At 40.3% G+C, this 26,780-nt stretch overlaps 2 protein-coding genes across 2 annotated transcripts; both read right to left on the bottom strand.

Annotated features, from left to right (window-relative positions):
* Positions 1–423: 423 nt before the first annotated feature.
* Positions 424–16,096, bottom strand: LAP3 (leucine aminopeptidase 3). Its single transcript, XM_065837825.2, has 13 exons — positions 15,930–16,096; positions 15,216–15,331; positions 14,845–14,899; positions 12,591–12,696; positions 11,313–11,472; positions 8,511–8,672; positions 7,404–7,562; positions 6,605–6,729; positions 5,192–5,280; positions 3,707–3,809; positions 1,754–1,833; positions 1,006–1,118; positions 424–897 (listed from the first exon to the last, which is right to left on the bottom strand). The coding sequence occupies exons 1-13, from the start codon at positions 16,050–16,052 to the stop codon at positions 699–701; spliced, it is 1,590 nt and encodes a 529-aa protein (XP_065693897.1). The 5' UTR covers positions 16,053–16,096; the 3' UTR covers positions 424–698.
* A 1,870-nt stretch (positions 16,097–17,966) lies between these two features.
* On the bottom strand, positions 17,967–26,523 carry CLRN2 (clarin 2). The gene is made up of 3 exons (XM_065837866.2): positions 25,894–26,523; positions 20,902–21,081; positions 17,967–20,489 (listed from the first exon to the last, which is right to left on the bottom strand). Exons 1-3 carry the CDS (start codon positions 26,144–26,146, stop codon positions 20,224–20,226), a joined length of 699 nt encoding a protein of 232 aa, XP_065693938.1. The 5' UTR covers positions 26,147–26,523; the 3' UTR covers positions 17,967–20,223.
* Positions 26,524–26,780: the final 257 nt, after the last annotated feature.

Below are 26,780 nucleotides of genomic sequence, written 5' to 3'. Positions count from 1 at the left end.
GGGCCTGTTTGACGCTTGAACTGGGGATAGTGCCCCTGCTTGGAGCCCGACAGGCTCACAGCCGCAAAGGGGGAAGCAGCAGGGTGACAGAAATGGCAGGCTGCCCGAAAACAACCCACCAAGCACTAGCCTACAGTCACTGGTTTTTGTAAAACAGTTACACTCTTGTCAGCACTTGTTCAAGATTTAGTACATAATTTAGGGCTGAAGCCATGTTAATCACACCAACTGCAACAGCCTGAACACTGACAGTGCATCATTTCTACCTCAACACACACCAACAGCACTTTGAGTATCATTTTTATAAACAACTTTGCAAGTTGCCTATCACACCACCTACAATTCACCCAAAACAGAGGCACAGCCATGACCTCCATCTTTTGTTAATTCTTTCCCAATCAAAACACAGGCACAAAGAAGAGATTTATTGTTATTGCAATAATTTTGCTTACTTTATATATAAAATGAGATGCTTTCCATCATCATGTTTTGGTACAAATATCTCAATAGGTCAAACGGAATATTATTTCAAACTGCATAATATGGGATGACAAGTCTCAAAAGTGAGATATTCTTACCCAAGCAGTTATTTATAAAATGCATCTGTAGTTCATTGCCATAGTGAAGATCCACTGGGGACATTCATATATGAATAATACGTTTCTTAAGGCAGAGTGCATGATTTTAGAATAAGTATCTTATTTGTTATTACGACTGTCTTGACTTAATCGAGCCGCAAACTCTACTAGTGTTCTTGTAGGCCGCCCTGCCATGCCTTTGCGAAGATATGGCACCTCATCTTTATTCGACATCACACCAGCTATATCCAAATGAGCCCAGTGCGTGGCAGTCACAAACTCCTTCAGGAACGCAGCAGCTGTGCACGCTCCTCCAGCCCTGCGGGAAGAGAAAAATTGTACTGTTTCTAAAGCAACACCAACAGCGCAAACATTAAGCAAATACACTGTCAGAAAGGGCCACATGAAGGGTGTTGGTGCATCTTACCTGCTGTACTTGCCAATGTTACTCAGATCTGCAAGAGGACAGTCTGTTACTTGTTTTGTGTAATGTTCAAAAAGAGGCATTCGCCAAACTCTGTCTCCTGTCACAATGCTGGCCTGAAAAAGAAACAGTCGTTTTTCTTTTTAAACTGCATTTGTAAGCCCCAGTATCATGCATGCTTATTTTTGCTTAGCTTTGCTCAATCTAAAAAAAATCTTCAGCCCAGTATAATATTAGGTATTTGGAAATACACCGCAAAACAAAATAGTGAATCCTGCTTTTTAGGTACTTTAGTGTGAGTCAAAAGGCTTTTTTTTTTTTGCTCCCCAATTTTTCCTAACACCACGAATCCTTCCATTCAGAGACCTCCTTTAACCACCACACTTCAGACACTCAGAAGGTCTCCGAATTTCTTAGTGCTTTTAAGCAAGTTCAATTATCTCTTTAACAGGAATGAATTACTGTCAGTAGTCCAGAGCTTATGCATATGCACTAAGTTATCAGAAGATGCAGATCCTTGAGATGACGTGCATGCTGTTTGCTGTATATTAAACCTCATTAAAGAGCTAGTCATTAATAGTCAAAATCATTTAATTTTCAAGTAGAGTACTAAAGCCATTCCTACAAGGTTTCAAAATGTAATAATATACCTTTTAGATTTGCATAAAGACTTTCTGTAATGCATTAACTTTTTAATAAGAACAGCTATTACTGAATGATTGTTGATTCAATGATAAGGCAGATGTTCTACCTCATAAAGGTGATTCCAAAGCCAAGAGGAGTTTGTGAACACTCCAGTCGCAGCAGACCCCAATGCCACATCCATGGCACCTACAGAAACACAGGGTTATACAACAACGGGAAAGGGGACCCGAGCTGTTCCTCTGCATCCTGAATCCTCACAGAACTTTCCTTCTTTAATTCCCATTATCAGTAATTTCTAAAGTCTGCAAAACGTAAATATTTTAGTGCACTTACATTTGTAAAAGTTGGAACTTGTGAAAACATTTATATAATCTAATAGGACAATAATTCATAAAACCTATATTCTGTATCTCATGAAACTATATTTTTGGTTTTCAGCATGATGTTTCTTAGCAATATTTCTAATGTAATGTATTCAGCAATAAGTGTCTTATCAAAAGAAAAATTAAAAAATCTAAAATCTATTGTTTACTTACAGAAAATGAGTGGGCTTTTTCCAATGTATAGACTTCTACAATTTTTGAGATGATACTTTCCCTTTTGGGCATTTCGCTTGCATAGATTTTTTGCACAGCATATATGAATTAACTTTTAGTGAAATAATCCGTATCAAAATACTAAGCCATGCCTAAACCAGAGGGATTTCATACATATTTATTTATTTGATGCCACAAAACTGCTTCTTTAATGCCAAAGCACAATTCTCAGTGAGATTTTTTTAAAAAATGTAGTTTAACAAAATGATATGTCAAAGAAATTTTCACAGGAGCTTTCCTCCTTCCCGCTTGGTGCCAAACACAGAATAATCTAGAGGGCGTTTCAAAAAGATGGACCCAATTCGAAATGTTGTCTCAGTGTTGGCCGTACAGCAGGTGGAAGGAACATAGAGCATTTATTAAAAATGTTACTAAAACTTGATAACTCATTAAACCGTTTGTAAATTTCTGTGTAATTGTAACATGTTGCCATTGTGAAATACATATACTGCTTTGAAATTGGGTCCATCTTTTTGCAATACCCTGTATAGTGGGAGTAAACTCCTTCTATCATGCCCTTTATATGGGAATGCTTTTATACAAGCCAATGATCATACAATCAGCTTCCCTTCTGCCTATTGAAATGGTGGAACATAATTTAAAGCACTAGTAGAGAATATTTGGAAATGTAATTATTTTGCTTAGCATATTCATTAAGCTACACAGCGGACTCCTGTCAGAACTATTATTCTGTGTTTTGCTCATGTCAGCTACAGTCACTTCACCCATGACAGCTTGTTACTGCAGTTCGCGAGATACAGACACAATGCTGGTTTTCAATTTAAAATTATAACCTCATTCATATACAACTGTAGAGATTAAACAATTAAAGCACATTTTATTATGCCTGAAAGTATGCAAACTGCACATAGGAGATACTTCAGTCAAATGAATTATTGGGAAGATGATAATGACTCTCCTGTTATCTAGAATCATTGACCTGAGCTACACCAGTACTGGAAGAACTGGTGCTGGCTTGGCCAGAGCTCGAGCACTCAGGAAGCCGTTCACAAAGAAGATATTTTGGCTCCAGCATGGCCCGTGCCATACGCACCTGGCAGGATTCTTCCACAGCCACACCAGTATCTCTGCATCACACAGCCCCGAGAGCTGGGAGCGCTTAGCTCAGAAATGGGGATGCTCGGAAACATTGCACAGAAATATCCAAGTCTGTGTAGATTTTCCCACGCTTAGTTCCAGCTCAACTGGGCCAGCCCAGCTCCATCTCCATGGCTGAGCGTGCACCCTGCATCCCAACACCCTCCCCAGCCCTAGAGATAGGGTGGCTATAGAAGTTGTTACAGCATAAACTGTGCTAGCTCCTGTCCTACATCTAAAAATCATCTCAGCTGCTTTCAAATTCAGTTTGGCTTGATATACACAGTGCAACTAATCCATAGCCCAACTAATGAGAGCAACAAAGAACTGACTTGCAAAATGAGCTGGGAAGGGAGATTGCTTACCTGTTAATGTTGCAGCATTCACAATAGCCCTTGGATTAAAATTGTGGGCATAACAGAGAGCATCAGCTAACAGCAGTCTTCCTTCTGCATCTGTGTTATCTACCTTCAGGTGCAAAATTAGTAAAAACAGATTAACTACTGAAAATATCCCTTTCACAGACTTATTTCCTACATATTATTTTAGATAGCTGTGAGATTGTGAATCCACTGTCACAGGCCCTAGAACTTCAGGTAATCCAAATTTACTCAAAACAGACTAAAAAAAAAAGTATTGAAAATATAGTATTGATATACAGTTACATTCATGAAATGAAAGCATGTCTGTAGCTGAACTCAAGTGAACTCTTGTGCATGCTGGGGCTCTGTGCTGCTGGCTCCTCTGGAGAGAGCCTGGAGGCTGGAGAGGTGGCCAGTGGAGCGCAGGGGACTGGTGACCACTCCCAGCAAAGCCCAGGAATCCCAGGGGCTGTTTCTGGGCAAGCACAGCAATCTAGCCCACGGAAACTGCCATGGAGGAGAGGGTACCACAAAGAAGCACAGATGCATAGCAAGAAACAGTTCCTGGTTATACTGCTTTCTTTGGATGTTGAAACTTTTCCCTCTAAAAGAAATTAATAACCCTTTTGGTCCCTTTCAGGGAAAATTAATGATAAATTCTGCATGATTAATTGAATGATGTGCTCTGAGCTATTAGCACTTCCTTGCAAATTTCTTGGTGGGGGAACATGTGCCCAGTCTGTTCCCTCAAAGCAGAGGGCGACTCAGTTTTGGGAGGAGAACCTCAAGGACCTGAAAAGTTCAGCAAGTGAAAGGCAGAAGAATAACAGAAATGCAGACAGAAATAAATATTGATTAAGCCATCTACTTCTGCATGAAATCAGTGGTCTACAGCACAATGACTTGAAGTACCATTTAATCTATTAGATGAGTATGGAACAGTTTGGATTCAATCTGAAATATGTATTTTGGGTACGTGTTTGGCAAGCTCCTTTGAACAGCCAGCCCCTATGACTCAGTTCTGATTGCTCAGAGCAGCTTGGCAGGGTAAAGATCTTGGTTATGTCAGCAGGAAGCTCGTACTCCCATGTGTTACTCTAGAGAGCCCGGAAGTGTCCTGAAGGGTCTGCTGGAAGCAGCTCATATGTTATTCATCCTGACTGAGAACCTATATTTATGAGCACTGTAACAACCTCTTGTGCTAAACCCAAGAATTTCTGTTAGTTCAGTAAATTACCATACTTCTCAGTTTTCCTAGCAACTTATAAAACATGTCTAATCCCTTCAATCTATATTTATATTTGAAAGAACCCTATGATGGCAAATTCTAATTAACAACATGCTTCTTAAAATTTTTAAAAACAATACATTTACATTGCCTATCTTTGTAAAGGTCTTTTCAGACACACACTCTGACTGTGGTCATATAACTTGATTGATTAAACCAGTTCATGGAAAGTACTCAAAATCCAAGTTTCACATGCCTACCTGTATTGTTTTTCCATTCTTGGCTCTAACTACATCCCCAGGCTTGTTTGCCTTCCCACTGGGCATATTTTCACAGAGGGGTGCCAAGCCTCAGAGAGAAAAAGAAAAGTGCATTACTAGTTTTTATCTCAGAAAATATGTAGGCAAAACACTTAGAAAAAACCCAAGCACCTTCTTAAGAAAACAGTACTAGTCTCATCTTGAATTTATGTTCAAAATCAAATTTTCCTGGGGAAATTTCTCTGCATGTTTTACCACCACCACATTCTCTCACCTACACCATTTTACCACTGGGATTTATTCCTGCTTTATGCCCAGACATGATCAGAGGACCAATAAATATAATCTTATGTCTTCCATATATGAATAATTAGTCACATGTAAAGGGATTTATTTCTCTCTGAAATTAAAAGCTTCTCAAATTAACACTCTGAGCCAGTCAAGCTCTGCTAATTGCAAATAAATATTGTGTAATGTCAAGAGGGGTCCAAGGACTCACCATAGACCTCCAGCCACAAGAAGGACAAATAGAGATCAACAAAAAAGAAATTCAGTGTCAAATCTCCAACTATAAAGGCGATAATGGGATGAAAGGCACTCCACCATTCCTAGGGAAAAACTGCTCCTGGCACAAGGAATAAGTGAACTCTGGACCACCACTTTTCAGCCGAATTAAGTACACGGACTTTGCACCACTGAGGAGTCCTTCCCATTGCACTTGGAAGCAAGGAATGTGGTGAGGATGTGGGTTTCGCTGCCCTCTACTGGTTGAAGCATAAAAGTGACTAAAATATTAGATTCCTGAAAGGTTCTCAAACATAAAACTCATCCTAGAATGGATTACATGTCATCAGTAACTCATTTTGCCACAGTTCCTGAATCAGCTCATTTAAATTTTAGCTGTGCAACATTTTTGCAGAAAAAAATATAAGCATTGCTCATACTTAAAAATAGTATCAGCAGATTGGGGTGGTTTTTTGTTTATTTTAGGTGTTTCCTGAGATATTCAGCAAAGGAAACAAATGCTGATCCCTCTGCCTGTTCAGCTGTGGCAAACACTCCTGGAGGTAGCTCAGCTAACTCATTTTTACTTGCTTTTACAGATAAACACATTCCTTCTTGTAATGAAGGATCAGAACTTCTGAAAAAAATGTTGAAAATAAGTTTACTAACAATCCCTTCTGACCTGAGATCTAAAAATCATGCCTTCAAAATTCTGTATTGAAACATTTTGTTCAAGCAAAGCTAGTAATTTTTGATAAGCAAGTAAGAATGGAAGAGAACTTGAGACACGTAAGTCTGCAAGAGTCTGTGGCATTTCTGTAAGGCCATCACCAGTGCTGATACTAGAAAATGACTTTGTCAAAAAGAAATCTTGTACAGATTTTTGGATTCTTACAAAAACACACTTACCAATTATGTTAAGAGGTAGATTTAAAGCTGCTGCTGTCACAATGGCTGAACACACAGTTGCTGCCCCTCCCATATCTGCTCTCATCGCATCCATACCTGATGATGGCTTCAGTGAAATGCCCCCACTGGAATAAACAGAACAGATATCACCCAACATGTAGAAGCTCAAAGTTGAATACACTGAAAATATTCTCTCCATCAGAATGCTTTAGCACCAAGTATCAGTAAATGTGTTTTCAAATATTCCTGCAATGGCCTAACAAGCATACTGAAAGCAAGATACCTGTGTTTTCATTTCAAATAAAATATAAAATTATTTCATTGTAATTAGGATGCCATAAAAATCCAGGCAATCTGCAGCAGACTAACTCAATGGTCTTCATAACAGCAAAAGAGCACAAAACAAGAACAAAACAGTACACCTGGTAAAGTCAGCATGTGGAAGGGGAAAAGACTGATAAATTCTTCAGTAGTTATGTGACATGAAAAGCAGTTATAAGGAACTACTGCAAAGAATGAATTGTTTTGTCTTTAAGCATGATCTAGATATCCTGTGACAGACTGCAATTCTAAACATGTAAATTCTTCATCCAGGTCAAAACCAGAAAAAATAGCAAGTTCCTTGTTTTCTTCCCCCCGCCCCAAATTTCCATTTTCCTCTTACAAGTGTTTATCAATTCCTACTTTGTCCAACCACTCAAGCTTGTCTTTGCTGAGCAAAGAAAAAGCATCTTCCCATTGCACATGAATAGCAGAAAGGCATTTTCCCCCTTAGTCATTAAAATATTAGCACACATACCTGTCAAATGTCACTCCTTTTCCTACAAATACCAGCGGGGAGTCATTTGTATTAGCACCACCTGAATAGTTCATCTCCAAAAAGACGGGAGGTTCAGCCGAACCCTTCGCTACACTCAGGAATGCTCCCATCTGTTGGGTCGCTATCCAAGACTCCGGTCTGTAATAGAAATCATTTTTTATTTTGGTAATTGGACACTTTGACTAAGGTGATGTTGTTTGTCTGTTTTTAGGAGATCACAATTCTTGAATGTTTGTACACAAACTATTAGTTCCATATTAGTTAGTTATTTTGGAAACTGTCATTTAGATCCAGCCATTATTACTTTTTTTTGAGAAACAGAAAAATAATGCTTCAAAGCTGGTGCTTGTTTTTTGTTTTGTCTTGTTTAAACAACAGCAACAAAACAAACAACAACCAGTTTATCCTTTCTGCATCGGAGGCATTAAACCTTCACTTGCCCATCAGGCTGTAGTCTCTGAACGCACATGGAATAACAACACTGCAGCAGGTTACAGTTCAGCTTTCTGCTATCAAGATGATTAACTAAAGGCAAAGCTGATCTCCCTCAACTTTTGCTTTTCAAGAAAACAGCTTCCAACACTTACACAACCGGTTTGCCTGTTTCCGCTGAAGTGCAGTAAACTAGAAAAACCAAGGCAAGAAGCATTAGCTCAGCAAATGAAACTGCAAGGGCTTTTACAACTCCATCTCAACGTTTTTAAAAGTTTAAAAAAAGCCCCAGCAATAAATACAGGATGTTTAATTACCACATCTGAACAAAAAAACACAAAGGTATGTATAAATTAATCCACTTGGAAAAAAAAGTATTAGAAAAAAGGTTCTTCATATTTGCCCTTCATTCACTGAGTCTTCACCAGGCTTCGTCTTTCACAACACATGTCAATTAAGCAGTAATTGACTGCATGACTAATAGTATCTTGCTTACTCTGCTAACTGGAAACTCACCTTCTAATACAGAGAGTAGCTTGCAGTCTGGGCACTTCTCACACCCTTTTGTCAAACACTTCCCCTGCTTTTGTCATTTGAAGTGGCAGAATGAAAATGAGAGCACATTGCTTATTTGACTGATTCAAGGGAATTTACCTTATATGGACCTTCACAGTGCTGAAATTCCTGAGCTTCTGTTCAATATGTTCAGCAAATTTGATTGGAGTTATATAATTAGCTGGAGCCTCCATAAGGTACCGAGCGAGGTTCTGACCCTCAGCGTAGATAACACCTTTTTGCCAGGCTTCTCTTTCAGCACTAAACAACACCACACAATAATCAGGATCATAAATATTTGCAAAAGAAATATGTTGTCAGCACCTATCTGTTCTCTCCTGTTTGAAAATGCAGTATCATTAATTTGGGGCCATTAAGAATGCCACAGTAATCTTATTACGAGGAATTTAGGATGATATCCAAAGTTCATCTAGTCTAGTAGCTCATTGCTGTTACTGGTCAGCACTGAATGTTTCACAGAAAGCTAGATGAATCCTAGAGCAAAGAGATATAAAATTATCTGTCTAATGCATTAGGTCTTGTCCTAATCCTTACTAGTCAGAGATTGGCTTAAATCCTTAATCACAAGGTTTAATATCCCTTCCCAAATTTGTAATCACATTAATTGTAACAGCCCCAAAAGTTTTTATTTACCATATACAGCTCCAATTCTGTTTCTCACTTTACTGAAATATGATTATGCGGTAAGAGTAGAATCTGGACCTCATTTCACAGTGCACTCAAGGCATTTCACTAATGAATGACAGAGTAAACATTTGAAGAGCTGCCTGCATAAGAAATGGCAGTGTCTCTTGGTTACTTTGCAGCACTACCAGTATAAAACCTTTCATTTTACTGAGACAGAATGAAAATACTTATTTGCCTTAAAAGATACCACAAAGCAGGGCATTAAGCTGGATTTTGCCTCTTAAAAGAGCAACAGAGTGAAGAAGAAATCCAGGAGGAATATAGAAACATTGCCTGGATATGGAGGGATGGAATTAAGAAGCCAAATCTCAGCTCACAATGAAACTGACAAGAAGTGGAAAAGGCAACAAGAGGACTTCAGCAGGTACATCACCAGCAAAAGGCACGACAGAAATAATGCTGTCCCATTGCTAAATGGGGCAGGCAATCTAGGGAACACTGGGAATACTGAAGTTCTCAATGCCTCCTTTGCACCAGTCTTAATAACTATTAAGCTCTTCTTCCAGATTCTCCAGTTCTTTGTGCTTAGTAACAGAGTTTGGGGAAGAAAGATACCCATGGCAGAGGAAGATAGACTTAGGGCTGCTTAAAGAAGCTGGACATATACAAGTCCTTGGTAGCAGGCAAGATATATCTGAGGGTGCTGAGGAAGGTGGCCAGTATCATTGCAAGGCTGGTTTCTTTCAGTTTTAAATGTCATGGTAACTGAATGTATTTCCTGATGATTGGAGAGTCCTCACCTCTAAGAATGGCAAGGATATAGGGAACTTCAAACCAGTTACCCTAGATTAATCCTTTAAAAGTCACCTTGTAGTCATCTCCAGGTAGATGGACAAGATGTCACTGGGAAATGTCATCATAGATTTATTTGGGGCAAATCATGCCTGACCAACTTGACCGAATTTTATTATGAGAGTGCTGGCACAGTGGATGCCATTTATCTTTGCTTTAGCAAGGTTTTCACACAGAATCCTTGCAGACAGATTGAAAAAAACATGAACTGGAAGGGTAGACAATAAAACGGGTGAAAAACTGGAAGAACTGTTGGGCTCAGTCGAATGGTCTAGCTGGCAGTTAGTTACTTGTGTTCCTCAAGGGTTGATACTGAGGCTGATACCTTTATCAACAACTTGGACTATGAAATGTACCCTCAGAAGATCATGGACAGCAATCACATTGTGGGGAGCAGCTGAAATGGGGAGGGCAGGGCCGCCATTGACAAGGCCTTGACAAGCTGGAGGAAGGCACCAAAGGGAACACCCTGAAGTTTAACAGAGACTAGATGACCTCCAGAAGTCCTTTCCAACCTAAATTATTATATACAAAAATTACTTCCAGTGCCATAAGTGGTCAGAGGACCATCTATGTTTTCAGGAAATATTTAATATTTATTAATACTTATTAATAAATATTTAATATTCACTGTTTTACCAAATGGGAAGAGTGTTGCACATAGCTTGTCAAGATATGCTTAAATTGAGATGTTCTTATTTTATTTCACTAACTTCCTCATAAGGAAAGACTTGTTCCTGTATAAAGTACATATGGAAAATACCTCTCCTCTGTGTGACAGAATGTCCTATATGGAAGGTCCAAAGTCCCCTCTAATAGAGTAAAAGGGGATTAATAAAACTTTGTTCTGGAACCAAGAGCTCTAATATTACTTTCTGTTCTCAAGTAACAGTGATGTCTGTTTAGAGGACAGAAGCACCCAAGCTTCTCTTCTTGCATCATATTCTGTGAATGAAAATGTAACAAATGAACTACGTAAAACATACCCATCACGGCACAGTCTGGTGTCAGTTAGTGTCTCCTGATTCTGAAAAGGATTTATCCATTTGTGGAGTTTGAAATACCTCCACAGTTTTGGCATGCAATACCAACAAACATCTTTTAATGTCACAACTATGCTTCAAGTAATTTTTTAGTTTTATCCTGGGCCTTCTTTTCTATGAAGCAGCACTTATTGACCCTTAACCTCAGAACATGGCATACTAACGAAGCATATGGAGCAAACACTGAAATGTACTCAAGACATAAAATACTTCAGGAAACTCAAAGGAGTAGTTAACAGGGATACTGCTGCTAGCCCTGTTCTTTCAGTTTTATGTTTTTCTCATGCACAACCATGCACACAGTTTTATACATAAATAAACAGATATATAAATAGGCAAGCTTTCCTTTTGACATCACCTTCCATGAAGCTGAGGAGTAATTACAGGTTTCTTTTTTTGCTTCAACTCATTATATTCATGCAGTCCGAGGACAGCACCTTCCGCAGCTGCTTGAGCATCTCCACAGGGGTCTACTTCAACAAAAGGGATCTCCAGGTCTTGGATTTGTCTACAACCAACTGAAAAATACAGTACAGAACTAGTAGGCCGAGTATTGCATAGAACAGCAAAACCGCTCTCCGAGATGATAATTTCAAGGAAAAAATAATTTTAATTCAAGATATCTGAGAGTTTACAAGTAAATAAATTAAAAAGATCATGCAGTAGAATAATTTAAAATGCTAATGAACATATGCTGACAAATTTTTACTAAAAATATCACTTGATAAATTGTAATGATTATGACATTCCACAAGAATATAAAGGAAAGCCCACAGTTGCTATGATTCCTTTAAGCTCATTCTGTATTAAAGAAAAACCTCCATCATTTTGGAGTGCTATGGATTATGACTATCTACAGGTATCAGAAACTTGCTGTAATTTAGTTTTTTGCTAAGAATATATGGCTGCTCTTTTCTTCCAAATGAGTTTATACACAGTTTTATAAACAAACAAATGTATACATTCCATTAATTCTGCTTTGTACCCAAATAATTTAACAATGTTTTGGCAGCTGTTGAGACAACACAGACTAGCACTTTGGACATACAGCTGTCATTTATGTATGACTGACCTCTAGTCTCAGATTAGAAACTCTGGTGAAAACTCTTTTTATTCTTGTTTTATACACACTTAGATGCCACAGTTATCTTTAATGAAGATAGAGAGGCCTCCTCTGCCTATGACAGATAACATACTGAATCATACTACTGATGTTGTGAAAGATACCAGTTTATAAGACAAATATATCAGTTACAAACTAAGTAGCAAAAGTAAATATATGTGCATACTTAAGTACAGTGTGAGCATTAAGTGAATCGGTGATGCTCTCAGGCTTCGAAACAGTAGTAATTAAACAACTGCCTTCTCAATATCACACTGTTTAGGAAAATCGTTTGCTATAAAAAACTGGAGTTACCTGTCTGTAGATTGATTTACATGCCCTATAACTCCTTCCTTGCTAAGGAAAAACTTCATGAATATTAGTGACACATAAATGCATTTACTAAACCATACAATAGGTTTTGCTTTTCAAAACCACATTACATCTCGACTTGGTCTTCCAAAGTGTGGAACATGCCACACCATTGCAATAGTTTTATAGCAAAATGTGTAAGAAAATTTAAAAATAGTTAACCTGCTACAGCTGCACGAATATTTTCTTTGTCTTCATTCCAGTTTTCGTGGTCATTTACTCCAGCATCCTTCTTACCCAACCCAACTACAACCACACTCGGAAAGTCCTAGATGAAGCCAACACAAATATGGATTCACTTTCCTCGTTGTTACAGCCACAGCAAACAGTTGCTAAAAAGCCCTTACTCTCCAAATCAAACCAAGCACAGCATAAAAATACATTCATTACTTCCTCTACCTTAAGCACATTTCTATGTTAAGAATGCCAGTATGGTGCCGCTATCTTGCACTCCTAATCATTTGTCACAGGCATGCAACCAGTTGTTCTCTTGTCCAGTTAATTATGTGCATTGCAGCAGATATGGCATTATGCTCAACACAGCAAACTTGGTACTTCTAAAGGCAAGGCTAAGAGTTCTTTGAAAGCAGATCCAGCTTTCCAGCTGCAAAAAAGGCCAGAACTGAGCTGGAGAAGTATAACTTTTTTTGGCACAGTACTACATTCAAGGAAGTAAAATCACTTCAAAGGCTGAGTCATTAGCTCAGCTGAGGAGTTGAGCTGGCATCATTTGCCAGGTAAGAAACCAAAGCTGCGCAGAGGTACACAGCTCCAGAACTCAGGAAAGCAATGTAGCACAGCAGACTAAATGCTTGCCTTGAAAGCTGCAAGCAGAAAGCTAAAAGAGAGAATAACAAAGATTAAAGGGGTATTTTAAGTCTTAAGTCAATTTTGTATAAAACTCAAGGTTACATATGTAAACAAATTTCCCACTGTTCTGAAGAAGAGTTAATCTCAGGCTTTCCCTTCCATCACGAATAGCTGCTCTGTCAGATTCTAGCAACCAGCTTTAAAACTGCTAGACCACGAAGTCTTCCAGTCCACAAGATGCTGAAACTAGTTTTATCTTTCCAGCAGACCAGTGATCGAAGTTAACTTTTTTTAGTTATTTATTTAGAAGAGGTGTATGGCCAAATTTTACTGCCTTCTCTTGCAGAGATTTGCTGCTCAGTTCATCCTGTATGCAGAACTGGAACAATGGGAACTTCAGTGGACTCAAGTTCCATGAAGCTTCTGAGAGCCTTTCTGCTGAGTCCAGTGTCACCGCACAGGAATTTATATATGGTAGGCAATATTCACTAGCCCTAATGTAAGATTCAGCTACATATACAGGGACACCTAGTGCCAAGTTACATGTCTGTCTAACCTCTAGCTACTACTCCAAAAAGGCATAAATTGTACCATATTTGCCAGCTCCATAGAATCATAAAGGAGTTTGGCTCATCTAATCCAACCCCCCCTGCAATGAGCAGGGACCTCTGCAACTATATCAGGTTGCTCAGAGCACCATCCAGCCTGGTCTTGAATGTCTCCAGGGATGGGGCATCTACCACATCTCTGAGCAAAGTGTTTCACCACCCTTGCAATAAAATTTTTTTTTCCTTATAATTAGTCTCAACCTCCCCTCTTTTAGTTTAAAGCCATTACCTCTTGTCCTTTCGCAATGGGCCCTGCTAAAAAGTCTGTCCCCATCTTTCTTACAGGCCCCTTTTAAGTACTGAAAGGCTACAATAAGGTCTCCCCAGAGTCTTCTCTTCTCCAGGCTGAATAACCCCAACTCTCGCAGCCTGTGCTCATAAGAGAGGTGTTCCATGTATGTGCATCAGATGTATGAGGACTTCTCAAATGGCAACAAAAGCCTAACTTTAAGCAGATGAATCATCTCATACCCTCGTGGTATATCATGTCTGTGCAAACAAAAGTCCTGCTTGAAGAACAGTCCTACGTTTTGTTTTCAGAAGTTTCAACCACATGACTTTAAAACCTCTGAATAAAGCCTACGATGAGACTACCTTGTGTTAGAACTGCCATGTCTGGAAGGTCTTTGCACGTATCCGTACACGCTCATGCACTCACTCCTGAACAGAGAGGCACAGTAGAAGTCTGATCCAGAACTGTTGTGCCTCAGCTCATTCAATAAGCAACTATTCAGAGCACACCACCTCTGGAGCAGACTTGTTTACATATTCTCAATTTGCAGCACAGTGGAGGGAGTACAGGATTGTGTAAAAGGCCATGAAACATGGGGAGTACAGAACAGGAGGTTTCAATAAGAACCACGTTTTTGTTGAGAGGGCTGAGAGGTGGGGAAGAAGAGCAGAGCATTTATACAAGCACAGCAGTGACCTCAGCTCAAAAAGATGCAAGGGCAAACCTCACGATAATCAATATGCACATGAAAATCCACAGTTCATACCTGATGCAAACCATGGAATACACGTGTTTTGCCTTTCTTCAAAGGTGGCCCACATCTAGGACACAAAAAGATTCTTTCAATAAAGAATTCCTTATTGGTGATAAATCTTACAGTACTAAATCCACTCCACAGCCACGCAGTGCTCCTCAACACTGTACGGGGACACGTGGCTCAGAGCTGATTTACAGAAAAGGGCAGCTCCCATGAACATTTTGCATGTTTCCTCAGTGCTCGGTCCTTCCACAGGAGTTCCCCTCCAAAGTGCAGCCTGAGAAGTTATATGGATACAAATACTAATAATGGTAAAAAGATCATTCTTGTTGGTGTTTGTAGGTACTTTAATCCATTTCAGAAGCTTATCATACACTTACAGAGACAGAAGTTCTCTCAGCTTTCCAGACACAAGTCTATCAAAAGCATCTCCTGCACTAGTGAACATGGCAGCATCTTCATCTTTTTCACTTGAGTAGATTCCCAGAACAAGACCCTAAAAAAGGATGTGCATTAATGTAAACACCGCAAAAAGTAGAGACTCATGTGAAAGACAACAAGCTCACTGCTCGAACCATAGCTACTACTGCATGCATTCATCTCCATTTATGTATTTAATGTGACGCACAAAGCAACACTTGGGTAAACCAGGATAAACTACTACAACTACTTAGAATGGCGAAAAAGACATTAGATACAGTATAACTGAAGTTATAACCATTTTGCCTAATATGTAGAGATAAAACCTGTCAATCTATTATTTTAAGTACAAAAGAGCTTTTTTCTTTCCCCCAGTCCCCTTCCCCCCTCCCCCGCCAAATGCAGATGTACGTCCAGGCGGAGCACAGGGAGCTGCGGACCCGGGGCAGTGCCCTGACAGGCAATGTCTCCTAGGCGCAGCCTCCCGGCGGCCCCGCCGCGGGCACGGCGCCCACCCCGCCGCCGCAGGGCTGCGAGGTGAACCCAGGTGGAGCTGGGGGACACAGGGGCAGCCCGGAGCTGTCGCCGGGCACGCTCAGCCGTGAGCCGCGAGGCCGAGCCTGAGGAAGGGGCTTCCCTGCGGCCCCGCCGGCCGCCTCACGCCGCCCCCTCACCTTCCCGCCCGCCCCGCGGCTGTAGCCCCGCGGCGAGGGCCGCTGCGCCGAGCAGCTGCAGGCCAGCGGGACATCCCGGCAGAGGCGGCGCGCAGCCACCCCCCGCACCCAGGCCAGCAGCATGGCAGGAGCAGTGGAGGCGGGACAGGAGGCGCGCAAACCGGCGCGTACCACTACTAACCCCGGCGCGCTGTGGCCTCATCAGCCGGCGCCGCGCATGGCGGTGCCCGCGGAGCGGGGAGGGGCGGAGGGCGGGGTCTGTTCGCAGCCGGTGTGTTGGGGACCGGGAGGGGGCGTTTGGTTATTGACGCGTGTGTGAGACTTTGTGTCGCGAGGAATTGGGGACGAGGCGGTTTCACAGCAAAGTTTTGCCCTCTCGTTGTGTGCTGGAAAGCTGTCTGGCAAAGGGGTTCTGGGGGTGTTGACAGCCAGTTGACCATGAGCCAGCAGTGTGCCCAGATGGCCAAAAAGGCCAACAGCATCCTGGCTTGTATCAGGAATAGTGTGGCCAGCAGGACTAGAGAAGTGATTGTGCCACTGTATTAGACAATGGTGAGGCGCCACTGTGAATCCTGTGTTCAGTTTTGGGCCCCTCATCATAAGAAGGACATTGAGGTACCAGAGAGAGTGCAGAGGAGGCAATGAAGCTGGTGAGGGGCCTGGAGCACAAGTGTGATGAGGAGCAGCTGAGGAAGCTGGGGCTGTTTGACCTGAAGAAAAGGAGGCTGAGAGGAGACCTCATCGCTGTCTACAACTACCTGAAACGAGGTTGTAGCATGAGGGGCGTTGGTCTCTTCTCTCAAGTAGCAAGTGACAGGACAAGAAGAAATGGTGTTGAGTTGCACCAGGGGAGGTTTAGATTGGATATTAGGAAAAAATTCTTCACGGAAAGGGTTGTCAGGCATTGGAACAGGCTGCCCAGGGAAGTGGTGGAGTCACCATCCCTGGAGGTGTTTAAAAGGTGTTTAGATGAGGTTCTTAGGGACATGGTTTAGTGCTAGAGTTAGGTTAGGTTATGGTTGGACTCGATGATCCTGAGGGTCTCTTCCAACTAAAATGATTCTGTGCTCTCAATAAAGGACTCGCTTGTGCTGCTGAGGATGAAACAACTTCTTTTGAGGGCTTAGCACAGACTTTAAAACAGTCCTGCTATGTATACAGTACATTTAATGTGCATTTTTAATATTAAAATATAAATGATATATGGAAAAATAAAATTTATTGCAAATACAAAGGCAACATATTTACATTATTTTCCATGTAGCATGGTGGTTTTCTTGTACAATATCACCATGTCTGTCTAGGAAGACTTGATTAGGTTCTAAGAAAGAGCAGTAACAATCCCAGAGTGAAATAATAAAAAAATAAAATAAAATAAAATAAAATGGTGGTAAATGAAAATAAAAGATCAGGAAAATTCACACCAGAGTACCGGGTCATCAGTGTAATGTCAGAAGTAGATCTATGCTGTTTTAGCAAAATCGCTGTATGGAAAACAACTGTTTGGAGTTTGCTGACATTCATTGAATCATCAGTATGAAGAGCCAGAGTTTCAGTGGCACTGATCATGTACTGGATTTTAATGTCAAGTGACCCAGATTATTTGTTGTTCCTTTTCGCCTCTTTCCCCACTCCTCGCGCCCCCCCCCTCCTCCCCGAATTATAAAACATGAATGGTAAGTAATTTTCTTTTATGTGTGATACTCTGACACCTTACAACACTGTGTATAACAATTTGTTTTTCCGTACATCTGTAACTGCACTTACATTGTTACATCAGCAGAACATGATGAAGGAAAGCTGGGCCTGTTCTCCTGTAACTGTATATTGCAGTTCCCACCTCACCATTTTTTCCATTAAGTGGTACAGACAGAAATAACATGTCTTATTAAGGACAGCAGCACTCAGAAATGATCACTGAGGGAAACTGAATCCATTTTGATTTATCCTGTAAAATTACATTTTTAACATTAAATCATAATAAAGAATCAAAGTAGAAATTAGTTTTTAGCTTAATTTATTTTTGAAAGGCTCTTAGATACAATGAATAATTTCCTAGATCTTTGAAGAATGCTTCTCTGCATCCTGCATGGAGCTTTTATATATTCCGCATGTACAAATTAAGTGGGTATTTTCAGGATATATGAAGTTGTCTTCAATTTTATGGAAAGACAGGATTTGACCCATAACCTCTTCAAAGTTCTGTGCAGATATTGCCCATAAATGTTCTCATTTGGGATTTCAAAGCTTCCAAAGAAAAAGTACTCCCAAATAAGTCTTCATTTCCACATGTTGAGCATGCATATGATTGGATACACGAGGTAAAGTATAACTACAATGACAATGTGTAAATAAAGTAGATCACACTTCTATCAAGTTTCACATTTTTTGACGTATTTTATGATGTGCAAGGGAATGCTGAAATGGTCTAAGTGATAGACTTACCTGTTGTTAACCTTAAGGTGTACTGTGTAATTGTACATCTTAATTATGTGTGGTTGCATTTAACCTTTTCCTTCTAGACAGAATTTCCTGGGCAACTATTCTATGCGTTGTCACATAGGTGTGTCTTAATAGTGCTTAAACTGAGACAACCTGTGCAACTGAAAACTTAGTTTAGCCTTGTATCTGTTTTGTTCATTTTAATTCATCCATGGTAATACTTCTGTTCACTCTAAAGCGAACTGAAAATACTATTTTCTCACAATTCACAAAACAGTCATTGGGTGATACTGTTGTTTGATTATTCAAGACATGTAACTACAGTATCCCACAATAATACCTCATACTTCTGCTGTGAGAGATCTTTGGGGCCTAATACTGCAGAGTATGCATCATTGTTGAATAGACTCAAAACAAGAAATTGAAAAGCTGATCAGCCCAGCTATCCCTCTTTATTTGTACAGTGTACTCTAATGGTTCTTTCAGAGCTACTGTGATCTATCCAGAAATCCAGTCCAACAAGTCTTTAATTTTCTCCTTAAGTAGTCCTATGGCTCTTGCTCAATAACAATTTTTGGGTGAAATTTGGGGGGCACTGAGAAGTTCATAAGCAGTATGAAAAACGTGTTGTAATACATGCCTACTAGTACTACTGAAAAGCATTTCTGAAGCAATTGGTCTATATAAAAGATTTTAAAATCTGCTTCCTTTTCCCTTCATAAAGAGAATTATATTTAGTAAAAGCTAAGTTATGTGTTGCAGTATAATTCTTTCTGTACAACATCTACTTCTAAATTATATGTTCATAGAAAAAATACAAATGGCAAAGATTTAATTTTCTACTTGTGTAATTATACTGCAGTTCAAGGTTTTCTGCTTCAGAGACGCTCAGAATTTTCTGGGAGGTGCAGGTGGTGGTACCACAGAGGCCTCTGTGGATGGTTTTCTGGGCAGTTCTGTGCAGCTACCATCTAAGGCACCTTCACAAGCTGGGCTGGTTCGCTGCCTGTCCGTGTACTGGGTATCGCACCATCCTTTTAACCATTTTTATTCATTTTAATACTGTTTCGTCATACATCACTTGATTTTACTTGATTGACTTGATTTCACATAGACATAAGAATTGACAGGGTTCTGAAGACAATTAATCTGTCATTATTATTTTCTAGGTTATCTAAAAGCACTACTACTTAGATCCTGTTTCCTTTACTTCCAGAAACTGCAATGAAACCTTCACATTGCAGCTAATAATTTTTTTCATAGTCTACTAGCATCCCACAAACTTTACTTTTCTCACTTCTTTACTTTGTGGGGTTTGATAATTTCTGTTATAAATATATTTTACACGTACTTAGCCTGTGCTTCCCCTTAACTTTAGCTTCACAGATTATGTTTTCTTTTTCAATGCAGTATAACATCATCAAACATATCTTATATGGCCCTCTCAGCATTTTCCAGATAATTCTGTGAAGGTAATTGGTAAACCATTATTTCTGTTTTGAAATACCGTTATGGTATCAGAGATTTGTGATGTACGTATTTTATTTCTAAGCAAAGAAGACACTTGATGAAATCTTGTTTCAACTTTGTTTTCTAAATTATCTCAAAATACAAATTTTCTAAATACTGCCAACAGCATCTATTCACTGCAGATATTGGTCACTTTTGAGAATAATGATATTTGTAGCATTGGATTTTCCCACTTTCCCACATATGTTAATTGCTGGTATTGTAGACTGACATCTTTACTCATGTTTATACCAAAATCATCCATCCAAATCAAAAGCTGAAGAGCCAAGAAGCTGCTTCTATCATGACAGTTCACTTGGCCAAAGTGATTGTGTGTAGATTGTTAGTACATGATATCTTCTGCTGTAACATTTGCTTCCTCTGTTTTAGTCTTAATTTTAGGGAAATTAATCCCACTAATGGCTATTAGCAGCATATTTACTGCATGTGTTGTGGCACTTGCCACACAAAGCCAAAAACAGTCTTCAAACCGTTCTTCTAGGATAACAAATTGAAAGACATTTTCCCGAAAATTGGCAATTCTTTCTGTGAGGTGATGAAGTTTCACAGCAGCCATAAAGCTGGTGACTGCAAGTGCTATAAATCCACCTGCAACAAAATGAAAGAAGTATTCACCATTGTTGTCAAAACAAGACAGACATTTTTTGGTTGTGCTTCAGAAGGCTTATTAAATACAACAGAGAGCATTATACAGACCTAGACATGGCTTAAACACCTTAAAAATGCTTTGTTTTAATTGTATGGCCAAACATCATACCAAAGTCATTTTATCCGTGATATAAAGCCTATAGGCTGGCTTTCACAGCTCCTGTGAAAAGCTGAGACTAGACACAATAAGCTGAGATGCCACCTGACAGTTCAGGTTTGACAGATGAGATTTCACCACTAACTTCATTTTATTCACAAGTATTTAAATTGAGATATTTAGTAAGGCAAGAGAAGGAACTTTAAGCATTTTATATGCATGGGACTGGTGTAAAATATGTGTAAATGGTTTTACCTGCAAGGAAGTTCCAAAGGCATATTCCTGCTGGACCTTTAATAGCCCGGTAAGGAACTTTTATTGCGTTAAGTATGCAGAATCCAAAACTGACCAGAGAAAAGCAAATGGCCACACAGAGGAACATTATAATCGTCACATGCAGGCCTGTATTCAGCTTTTTCACCATGTGTGGGAAAACTGGCAAGAAAAAAAATCATCTATTCAGTGTGTATTTTTTCTTGACAACAGTAAACATCATGCTGTGCTGGTGCTATAAACTTCAATTATACTTAAACAAGACTATTCTTTACAGAGGTCATCAGTTCAGGTAGTTACATGTTAGTTCATGATTTGTCACTACATCAGACAAAACAGGTGTTTTCTACTAGAGGAATAGTCCTTTACACAGGGTCTGTAAATAAGGATTCAGACTTAAATCCTGTTCTATTCATCAGGTTGTGTTAATGTCTTTATCTCTGCTGTTGCATCATCTGCTGCATTCTTTTCTATCTTTTTTTCACATCTGCTCTCCATCCCAAACTCCTTTCCTTGTGCTTCCTATTCCTGTCCCATACCCTTAATCTCATCCCTTTGAAGTCTGATAGTCCCTTGCTGCCTTAAATAGTTATCACTCCTTTCTGTGTTTATTTGCTCATGTTATTCTTCTTTCTCTCTCTTCCTCTCTCTAATACTGGCTCCAGCAAGATCTACTCTGATTTCATGCTTCCTAGTCCCACAGGTTTCCACTTTCAGATTCCCTTCTTGGTGTCTCATCTAGCGTTTATGCCCCCTTATGCTCTTCTGTGTATCTGGCAGCGTTTTCTCACATCTGTAGGAAGCTTGTGAAGTATTGCAGTTGGGTGGGCTTTAGGTAAAGTGCTCACAGGTTTTGCTGTAGGCATGAGCTCACTCAGCAGCCTGTTGCTCACCTGTCTCTAAAGAATGGGACCTCTCTTGTTTTTGTCCTCACAGACAGAGGTACTCCGTTGGAGGGCCAAACTGGCAAGGAGCAGGGAAGTGTGGAGCACCTGAGTATTTAGTTTATCCTGCAGCCCTTTAGCAACAGAGAAATCTAAGCAGGGAATTGTAGGTGAAATGCTGACTGACATGAAAGAGAGAAGCTGATTGAGAAGAACCCGAAAATATAAGCTGATCAAGAAGAGCCCTTCAGGTAATATAGCACTGCACACTCATACACATTTTGAAGAACTAACTGGCTAATTACTAAAAAGTTACTAAAAGAAAGTATGTTATGTTATGTTATGTTATGTTATGTTATGTTATGTTATGTTATGTTATGAATAAATAAATGGATTGCTTCCTATGTTGTATAACTGAAAAAAATCCAAACAAGCCACATAAAAAATAGACAGCAATAATTGGTACATGTCACAGTGAATATCAGGTGTACAATTCGGTCATCATGACATGACAGAATTCTAGTAGATTAAGGAGAAAACTTCATACTGTACAAATTCTATACAAAAATTAATGATTTGACAGTTCTACCTTTTCAGTAGCTTGTTCTGGGATTGTAGTTGGGTGTGGTATACATGGGAGAAGAGACTCCAACAAGAAGAAAGGAGGGAGGTAAATGAGAATCAGCAGTACATACAAGCCATGGGAAGGCAGAAACTAGCTTGCTTTCTTAACTGGCTGAAGGGCAGAACTCAGAGGGTTGTAATGAATGGGGCTGTATCTGGCTAGCATCTAGTCACCAGCAATGTTCTAGGGCTAGTCCTGTTCAATGTATTTATCAATGATCTGGATGCGAGAATCGAATGCACCATTAACAAGTCTGCTGATGATACCAAACTGGGAGGTGCTGTTGACACTCTTGAGGGACCAGAGGCCTTGCAGGGGGACCTAGATAGATTGGAGCACTGGGCCATGATTAATGGGATGAAATGTAACAAGTCCAAATGCTGGATTCTGCACTTAGGACAGAGCACTGCTGGGCGCAAATATAAACTGGGAGAGGAGTGGCTGGAGAGCAGCCCTGCAGAAAGGGATCTGGGGTGCTGGTGGGCAGCAGCTCCATAGGAGCCAGCAGTGTGTACTCTGGCAGCCAACGGGGCAAACCCCATCCAACAATTGAAGAAGGATGTTCAGATACTCAAATGTGTCCAGAGGAGGGAAACAAAGCTGATGAAGCTCCTGTGAGGAGCAGCTGAGGACTGGGGCTTGTCTATTTGGAGAAAGTGAGGCTGCGTGGTGACCTCATTGCTCTCTACAACTTCCTGAGGAGGGTACGTGGAGAGAGAGGTGCTGATCTGCCTGGTATCCGGTGATAGAACGTGTGGCGCAGCTGGACCAGAGGAGGTTTAGACTGGACATGAGGAAGCATTTCTTTGCTGAGAGGGTGGTCAAACACTGGTATAGGCTTCCTAGAGAGGTGTTCATAGCCTCAAGCCTGTCCGTGTTTAAGAGGATTTGATCAATGCCCTTAATCACATATTTAACTTTTGCTCAGCCCTCAATTGGTCAGGCAGTTGGACTAGAATATCGTTGTAGGTCCCTTCCAACTAAAACAGCATGTTTTATTCTAAAATAAGTGGTAGTGTAACAACAAGGCACATGAAATTTAATTTGCTTACAAACGAGCAGAGTTTATAGGATGGTTGTAAACATTCTCTTGCCTCTTTGCTGAGGCTGTCAGCCAAGTCCCAAAGACATGACCAGTGAGCCTGGCTTAGTACGCAGAACTCAGGAAGGATATTGCCAGGAAGGCTCCTGACACATTCCGGCTATGTTTGCTATGCACAGGCAAAATGCCTGGCTTCCACAGCTGGTTCTTAGGGCTTGATGCAGTTGTCAAAACATAAGCATCTTATGGCAATTTAGATGCCCTAAGACTACCATAACAACCACATGGGTGTAACATACATGCCATACTAAGTATGGGACACATCGAGAGGCCAGATGATGCACCCTGAGGAGCCTAAAGTGGCACTGGACAACCATTATGGCAATCGAATCATGCTACCACTGTCCCAGTTAAAAAAGAGTGTGCCAGCTGGAAGCCTACTTTAGTGAATGTTAGCGCAGCGAAAGGCCATGCACTAATAACTATATATTATTCCAATTCAGAATTCCAGAGCGTCAGAGCTACTGCAGCACTGCAGCGTATGAGGTGCTAGCTTTTCTGTCTTGCTCTGTGCTGCCTGTGCAGTCCATCTGTGCTAACACATTCCCCAAGAAAAGTCTCCTATGTCTTGATCCTCAATAAGTTCAGAATGCTTGGAGATTAAGGAGGACAATCAAAGCAAAAAAAGTCAGACCCAGAACCCCCAAAAGTCCTACTGACCGTTGTGCAAAAGTATTTAACAGCTTTGTGTACTATCATTACACCATTTTGAAACTAATATTGTGAAACTATCAAACCTGACAGAGCTATTAAAATATTTAAAAGGGAAAATCTCCAGGACACTTGTTTACCTAAATGCATGGTTGTGCCCACTGCTCTTAATGACCCAATTTTGCCGTTCTAACAGAGAGAATTCTTACTAGCTTCAGCAAGAGTTTTTTGTTGCTGCCTTGCCTTAAACCTTGACAGTTCATCTAAGGAGTATACGATCATGTCCTGCAAATATTTATTGATGCAGTCTGGAGTGATGGTGGAATATTAGGCCTTCCTCTCAGGTTACACAGCAATTAATCAGAAAGTTTATTAAAGAGTCCGGAAAGCTGTAAAGAGATTTAAAGGGTATTGTCTACTTTTTTCCTTATTCTCTCTGACAGGATAGAGTGAAAGTACTGGGACTGTATTTCTGAATGTCCTGAAGAGAAGCAGAGCAGATCTGGGAGAACTTTGACTCGATGGCTTGTCTGCCAGCCATTTGTACTCACTAGACAAAGGATTTGAGCATGACAATTGTGTCTGTGTCATAAAGTTGCAGCTGCAATCAGAGCTTGAGCAAGACTTGGCTATTGTGAAAGCAACTAGTCTGAATTCATCACAGCTTAAGAACTGGTCATGTTGATCTAAGTTGAGGTTGCTCTGGTTCCCCATTCCCTGTGAAGTCACACAGTCCCGTCTTCCTTAGAGTTTTTATAGTGGTGCTTACACAGTTGTGTAGTCAGCTACAATCCTATGGGAAACAACTTTTTTATTTTAGGTTAATTTTATGGCCAGCTTAACTTCCTGAACTACCTCACCACCACGACCAGAGCCATTGCAAAGGATGGGGCAGGACAACATTGCTGTGGGCCAGGGAGAGGGTGAGACTGCGGCAGCTTCAACTTGTATTGGTTTAAGTGCAGTGGATCTGCACACTGAACTAAATATCTTCAATGCATATAATTCCCACTACAGCACAGGATGTGTGAAAACTTGAAATCATCCAAAGTATAGATCAACATCTGAGTGCTTTTGAGACCTCAGGAAAATATTTTAAGTTAAAAGGAGGAAATTTATAAGAGTTTCTACATCTTTTAGGAGTTCAGCATTTTTTGTCTTTCCAAAGTTACCAGAAAGGAAGGTAAAAAAATTCTTCAACATGTTAATAAAGCTAGAGGCATCTGCTATGGCAGACATCTACTTTAGGACCGCTAGAGAAATACAGAAATGTGGCCAGCTAAATAAATCTCTACTTCCTAAAGGAAAAAAAAGTGAGGAGTTTGACACAAAAGACAAGAACAGAGATGGCAGAGCAACACTTGGCATGGGAAAGAATCAGTTCAGGGGAAAGTGCAATTTACAGGGTCATCTCCAAAATACTTTCACTCCCTTCACAAGACTCAAAGGAAAGCCTCAATCTAGTCCGAGGGATTTTTGTCATCTCTTGATTCCAGGATTATAGAACATACCTGGAAGAAAAAAGCTAGCCTGAAATGACAGAGATCTTACATTCACACTCTGATCCCAAACCATAAAGATCACAAGTCAGCCACAAATATTAATTTAATAATAATCATTTGCATTCTATAAGTTCTGTAAACAAAAAGAATATAGTGCTTTTGAAGTTGAACTAGACATAAGACTAAAGATCCAACCAAAATTTTACTTACTTGTGAATTTGGAACGCCTCCCGCCCAACCCACACTGACGGATTTTGCCACCCCGAAAGAGTCCGTAGTAAATTTCTCCAATGAACTTGACCAGTTCCGGATCTGTGGCATTGACCAAATCAGCTCCTGTTTTGCAAAGGATCTTTCCAGTCATCCACCTCGGGGTCCCCATTGCAACAACAATCAAGATAAAAGATGCAAAACTTATTAGAGAAGCCAAGGCAAATAAGGTCTTTTTAAAACAGCCAGGCATCTTACTGGTTTCAAGGAGTCATCTGCAAGGCCTCTCTGCAGCAATCAGACATGGTTCCCATTTCCTTGCATGTTCCAAAATCCACAAATGAATAGCAAGCATTTCAAAATACATATTGTATTTTGAAGCTCCAGAAATTAATCTGCACGGTTAAAAATCAAGTCCAAAAATATATTTTGCTGCGACAGCATCCTGAATGGTTGCAAGTAGCAGCTTCATTACACTGTAGTGTGGTGATCCTTGTTTCTGCAGAAAGTAATCCTATATCTATTGCCTGACTAATGTTTCATCGGAGGTTTAATTGTCCTGCTCAGATAACATCAAGTTCCTTACTGTAACAGCATGGGAACAAAATTTGGAGCAGAATCTTTTTTTTTTTTTTTTTTTTTTTTAGATTATTGAAAGCGTGGGTAAAGAGCTGTGTGCAAGGTACAAAGCATTAAAAACACGGAATTTGCATCAGGATTCTGCCGGCGTCTGAGCTGCTTTCTCTCGGCGCCTGCTCCCACCGGCCTTTGAATGTCACCGCTGCCAGCACCGGCCCTGCGCCTCGGGGCCCTTCCGTCTCTGAGCCTGGGGACTAAGGGACAAAACAGATGTGTCACGGTGCCGGGATGTCACGAATCTTGCAGGT

This window comes from Patagioenas fasciata, chromosome 4 (genome assembly GCF_037038585.1).
Source record: "Patagioenas fasciata isolate bPatFas1 chromosome 4, bPatFas1.hap1, whole genome shotgun sequence".
Lineage (NCBI taxonomy): Eukaryota > Metazoa > Chordata > Aves > Columbiformes > Columbidae > Patagioenas > Patagioenas fasciata.
This window is presented reverse-complemented; position numbering and strand designations above follow the sequence as displayed.